The sequence below is a fragment of the Colletotrichum tamarilloi genome (assembly GCF_030869305.1).
Source record: "Colletotrichum tamarilloi strain Tom-12 chromosome Unknown Scaffold_18.1, whole genome shotgun sequence".
Classification (NCBI taxonomy): domain Eukaryota; kingdom Fungi; phylum Ascomycota; class Sordariomycetes; order Glomerellales; family Glomerellaceae; genus Colletotrichum; species Colletotrichum tamarilloi.
Window position 1 is genome coordinate 620,784 of NW_026849401.1, and position 6,145 is coordinate 626,928.

The window sequence follows — 6,145 nt, forward strand, 5'->3', positions numbered from 1 at the left end:
GCATACGGCGGCTACTTAATCAGTGCCTGTGTTTAGAGAAACGATTCCTGGTGAAGGTTGGGAAGGAAGACCTAAGCGCATTTATGCAGAAAGCTTGCCGTTTATTCTGTCAGTTGTTTGTCATCGGCGGGGAGCGGGGTCCGACCGCTGCGGAGGTCACTCAAAGTCCCGGGCCCGGCGTTGAAGGTCGGCAATCGACAGATAGGCCGGAGGGAGGACGGAACTATCTCGTCAAACGTCTCCAAGCCCTCCAGCCATTGCGGTTTGAGTCGTCACTGCCGTAAGGAGATGCTCGGCCCTTTTCTACTCTCGGTGGTTGGGTGTCCAGAGAGATCTATGCCTCTCGGGGAAGTCACGGCTTCGTCAAGAGGCAACAAAATTGAATGTGTTCCATTAGCGGCTCATCCTTTACTACAGTTGGCACTGGAGGGTATCATTAAATAGATGGAAGATATCAAACTAGTCCAAACCGTCAAAGCCTAGAATGCCGTGTGCACCCATGGGACCAAGCTTATCGGCTCCCGTGTTCTGGCGCTTGTTTCGCGGCTTTGAGTCGTCGTCACTGTCGCTATCATCGTCGCTGTCACTGTCTGCTCGACGCTTACCAGTGGTATCGTCATCGCCGCCGCTCTCGCTATCCTCGTCACTGCCTTCGGCCTCACCCTGAAGCTCCGACAGCTCCTCCCACACCTTCACCGTCTTACCGCCGGCTGTTATCAGGCGGTTTTGAGAGTCGAATGCAACGGAGATGACACCTTCAACGTCATCGTGTCGGAGATTCAGGGACTTGTCGACTTCCCTGGTGACCAAGTCAACCACCCGGAGGCTTCCGTCACCGAGGCCGACGACAAGCTTCTTCCCCAGCCCGAGCTCTTCAGGAACCAATGCCAGTGCGTCCAGACTCTCGCCGCCGCTCTTTCCGCCGTCAACAATGATGCGCTCTTGTTGATCATCCCATGCACCCTTGTCCCAGACCGTGACTACTCCGGAACCGGAGCCGACGGCGACAATACCGTTGTTTCTATTATTCTTGGGGCCGAGACCGGGGACGTAGGCAGCAGATAGAAGCTCGTCTTCTTGGTCGTCGGAGCGGACAAGAACACCCCTGCGCACATCTGTCACAGCGAGCGTCGTGCCGCCGATAGACACCCATTGCTTGGAGAAGCCAGAGGTGCTCTCGGCGGATGGAGGCAGCGGGACGATGGCAGAGACGTAGTCGGAGTGAGGGAAGTGTGTCTGCGCAGGCTTAGCCGAGGGGACGCCGTCTCGCAGATCAAAGATGTGCATTGCTCCGGAGTCGCAGCCGAGAAGGAGGCTTTGAGGGCTCAGGACGTGCATGAGAGTCGGAGCGTCGATCTGCTTGTTCGAGGAGGGAATGATGACTTTGGAGATAACCTTGCCAGTCGTGGGGGAGAAATGCTTGATCAAGCCATCGGTACCGGCGGAGTAGAGGGCTAGCGATTCCAAAAAAACACAAGTCAGCCACGGTTTCGGGAGGGGAGTCCAGTGATGTCTGCAGCGCATTAGGAGCATAGCTACTTACCAGAACCATCGTGGCTGTAGGCCAGGGCTCTACAGCTTCCCTTGTGACGCCTTGTACGCCAGACGCTATCGATGGCCCCCCGACCGGTCGATGTTATACTCGTATCTGGGTCATCGGATGCTTCAGATTCGTTGTCGCCCGAGGAAGGGAGGCGGAAGGTTTCAACATGGCCGGTAGACAAGCCAACGGTCAGTAGCGGCTCGGTAGGATGGAGGACCTGGGTGAAGACCTCAGCGGAGAGGGGGAGGGTGCAGAGGTTCTCAAACATGATTGCTGCATCAATTGAGCAGGAGAATCTCTGTTGGAGAAACCAGCTGTAGCAATGTGAGAAGGAGGCCGTGGGGAAAAAAAACAAGTCGAGGCGGATTATAGGTCAAAGCAGGAAGAAGGCTGAGTGACTTAGACACGCGCAGGCGGGATGAATTTTTCGAGGTGAAGGACTCACCGAAAGTTAGGGGACCCCACCAGAGTTCTCACCGAAGAGCAAATGCGGCACTAGGCTGCTTCTGGTCAAGGTGAAGGACGGGCCGGGGGAGGACCTGGTCGACATGCACTTGGATGTACTGTAGGTATCCGTCCTCCGTACTCCGTACAAAGTCTGGAAGCCACAAAACGCAGAACACCCGAGCGTTCGGTTTCATGTCTCTTTGTTGAATGTTGCCGATTCCGCACAAACAAGGGACTGTATTGATGGGAACTTGGAACACCTAACTTGAGCTTTCCAGGTTCGTCCCTCTGCATCAAAGTTACATTTAAGCTCCATGGTCACGTTTCCTTCGCTGTAACACTCCAGCCGGGTAGTCGGTCATTGCCCCGCGTGAACCGGCGACTTCAAAATTGTCCCACCGGCAGAGTTGTCAATTGACCTAGAGCAGACACCTCGGGCGCGGATACAATGAGGATTGTTGACACGTATTGTATTCCAATTGCTGTACCTCTTTTCGGTTTTGAGAACACTTACTTTGCTTGAGGTTTCCGGCATTGGGATGATCAATACCGAGTCCCTCATTTTCTTTGGGATGTACCTTATCTTACCTACCTAAGGTAAGTACCTAACGTATTCTGTTCCATTGTCTTCAAGGTGCCTTGCACTGGGTTGAGATATTCCCGAATATTCGTATCTGTCCGCCTTGGAAACAACGTCTCGTTGCCTTAAGATTAATTGCTGCGGGGTCCCCCCCCCCCCCCCGGCAAGCAGTTGCGCCAATGCCGCCAAACACCACGGGAGCACCGTCTTGAGGTGAGGTACCTCCCTTCCATTGCCCGGTAGGTAGGAAACTGAGGTACCTACTAAAGGTAAGGTACCTTGGGGCGCATCCGCCACAGCGGGGTTCCTGCACCGAGAAGATCCCGGCGAAAAGAGGAAGTTGAGGAAACATCGGACACCCGGCAGCTGATTCACCTGTTGTTTCTCCTTCCCGGTCTCTTCTGTACCGCCCGCCTTTACTTTTGGTCTTTGCCTTTGTTTAAGTCTGCTTTCCGTTTCCTGGCTGTCTCTCCCTGACCTCGACGCCCTCTTGCACCTCTCGCTCCCATTCTTCATCTCCAAGCTCATGCCCGCGCCCTGCGAGAGCTTCCACAACTCGAAGCCATCCTCCCTTACCACGTCGGCACAGACATGAGGCTACTGTTCACCGCTCTGGGCGGTCTGCTCATACTTCTGCAGTCCGCCGCAATGACCTCCGCCCAAGAGACCGCCGGAAAGGCTGCATCAGATCTCAAATGCGTCATGTATCTCACTGGGTGAGTGAATAGCTTCCGCTAAAGCTCATCACATGGCGGCTTCGGTAGGTAGCTAAGGCAAACGGATATGAACCGCTAACCCAAGCCACAGCCAACACCCCAACGTCCCTTCTAGAGAGCTTGTGTCTCACATCACCCACGTGGAACTGGCTTTCATGAACTCGGATACCTTCAATAAGGACGTGGCCGAGTGGCCCCTCTTCACCACCGTCGACAAGGTCCGCACACAGTTCATGCCTGGCACCAAAGTCATGGTCGCCATTGGCGGTTGGAGCGACACCAAGGGCTTCGACACCGCCGCTCGCACCCCGGAGTCGCGGAGGAAGTGGGCCCAGAATGTTGCCGACATGGTCAAGGCAACAGGTGCAGACGGTATTGATATGGATTGGGAATACCCCGGGTGAGCTTCAATCACCCGACTACCTACAATTGCGGTCACTACGAAGGGCCGCAGCAGAGACATTTACTAAACCCAGTCTAGTGGCAATGGCGAGGACTACAAGGTCAAGAACAGCACCAACGAGGAAAAGAAGTGGGAGATAGAGGCATATCCCTTGCTGCTTGAGGAGGTCCGCAGACAGCTTCCAAAGGGCAAGCTCATCTCGGCCGCGACTCCGGGTCTCGAGCGCGACATGATTGCCTTCACCAAGGAAACGGTCCCTCGTATTGTCCGCAGCCTCGACTTTGTCAATGTCATGACGTACGATATGATGAATCGCCGCGATAATGTGACCAAGCACCACACAGGCATGGAACTGTCCAGAATTGCCGTCGACAACTACATGGCCAGAGGAGTCCCGGCTCACAAGATCAATCTCGGCTTTGCCTTTTACACCAAGTGGTTCAAGACGACGGATTGTCCAGAGGGGAAGGAGGTTGGGTGCCCGACACCGCTTATGGAGGATCCCGTTACGGGTGGAGATCTAGGCCAGACAGGAGGCTTCAGCTGGAACGACGGGGTCCAAGAAGATGTAAGGGCTTCTTTCGAGAGAGCTCAAAAAGAGGGCAAGTATGACAAGGAGGGCGGAGGCTACTACTACCGTGACAGGGCCGAGAAGCGGTTCTGGACATACGATACCCCCGACGCGATCCTTCGCAAATTCCCCGCCCTTGTCGACGAAAAGAGACTCGGTGGCGTATTCGCTTGGGGCCTGGGCGAAGACGGCCCCGAGTATAACAACCTCAAGGCGGTCAACAAAGGCCTGGCGGAGCGCAGGGGCAGAGGAAGCTTTCCTTGGGGGCCTGGCCCTCACGAGGCTGATGAGCTGTAGGTGACACCTGATAGAGCTAGCGAAGCTTTACCGTTTTTTTTTTTGTGGTTATGTGAACAATCAGACTCACTGCTGGGTTGCGCATAGTGCCAATCGTGCACCATAGCACGTCAATTGAGGACGCTGACTGATGAATCTCGGTCTATAATTCTGGGCTTGTATGAGGTTATTGGAGTGTGGTCGACGATGGTAATGTTGAAAATTACGACGTCGATTGGTGACCTACGCCTGCCCGCTGTGGTGAAGACCCTATAAAACTGCAGTTGATTCAAGACTCTGCGACTGGCAAGTTTGGTTCTCTGCGGCTGTGCCTGTACTCTGCGTCCGGTATGCATAAAATGGGTTATCGCTCTTGACAGTTCCCTTGTTGTAAGGCTCACAAGCTGGCTGGCCATGTGGATGCCGAGGCGGATGATGGCGTCTGTAGCTACTGTATCCAGATTCCGTAGGACTGGAGGTCGTGTAGGTAGATACGTGTAAATATAGGTCGTGGGTAGGTATCTAATTTGCACGCGGACTTGCATCTCTGAAGCTGGTGTTCAACCTAGATACCTAATTAGGTACCTAAGTATGTAGTGTCTCAGACCCGACACTAGCTTCATCTACCAGCATTCGCGCAGAGGGCTGGTAAGTTGGCTCTAGACTCCAGTGGGCAATAGGGTTGCTCAGCGAACTAATGAGATGCATGTCTCATCCACATGTCTTGGACAAAAACTTGCCTCGACGTAATGGCGTTCTGCTGTGCCATGTGGAATGATTGTCGCTGCGAATCCGGAGAAGAGGCACCGTCGTTAATCTTCAGCCGTAGAGAATTTCATGGTCCGTGGAGTGAAGTAGGTATCAAGGCCAGGGAACGAGATTCGAGCGCGGATACACTACATAGAGATGAGGAAGTGGAAAGAAGGAAATGACAGGGTCCAAGGGTTAATGGGGTTCAACAGGATCCACCACAAAAGGCTTGGAAGACGAGGATTGGTGGTTGCTGTACAAGAGACTAGGGCAAGACTGAGAGACGAGAGGGCGAGAGGGCGAGAGCAAGAGGACGCGTAAGTGACCGTAACGGGTTGGCTGAGGCAAGGGGCTGAATGAAGCTTGAAGTGGAAGGCGAGGCGAGGCGAGGTGAGTGAGAGCGGAGGGCGATGAAGGCACCTGGCGGTCTGAGAGAGAGAGAGGATGTTGGCCTTTGGCACTGCAGTGTGGCACTGGATGGGTGGTTGGTTGGAAGTTGGACACGAAGGCTTGTGGACTCACGTCATCAGGGATCAAATTCTTCCCAACCTCAACTCTGGGCCCTTGGAACCTAATCCTTGAAATGTCTATGTACATGCAGTAGAAATCCCGTCCTAGGCGGGTGACGGATATCTTCGTGCCGGAGCCGAGACCGGGGTGGGAGACCCGCTCTTTGCCGGCGTTGGCTTCGTATGCGCCTGCCTCGATTAGGGCTGGCGGCAGTTAACCTTTGGTTCGAGCGGTCGTCGAGCTTCGAGTTTGTGTGCCTGTGCAGCTCAGATGGATGCGCTGGGAATGCTTTTTTTAAAAATTTTATCTCTTAGGCTTGGCTAGCACCGGTAGTTGGTTGGGAGTGCGG

General features: G+C 54.4%; 2 protein-coding genes across 2 annotated transcripts; one reads left to right on the forward strand and one right to left on the reverse strand.

The window, feature by feature from the left end:
* Positions 1 to 459: 459 nt before the first annotated feature.
* CTAM01_06629 (WD repeat domain-containing protein jip5) lies at positions 460 to 1,811 on the reverse strand (the record flags this gene model as incomplete). The annotated part of the gene is made up of 2 exons (XM_060522656.1): positions 460 to 1,454; positions 1,544 to 1,811. The coding sequence occupies 2 exons, from the start codon at positions 1,809 to 1,811 to the stop codon at positions 460 to 462; spliced, it is 1,263 nt and encodes a 420-aa protein (XP_060382915.1).
* Positions 1,812 to 3,062: 1,251 nt separating this feature from the next.
* On the forward strand, positions 3,063 to 4,557 carry CTAM01_06630 (glycosyl hydrolase family 18; the record flags this gene model as incomplete). The annotated part of the gene is made up of 3 exons (XM_060522657.1): positions 3,063 to 3,286; positions 3,378 to 3,686; positions 3,768 to 4,557. Coding segments are annotated over 3 exons (1,323 nt in total), but the record flags the coding sequence as incomplete, so codon positions are not given.
* Between the last annotated feature and the right edge of the window lie 1,588 nt (positions 4,558 to 6,145).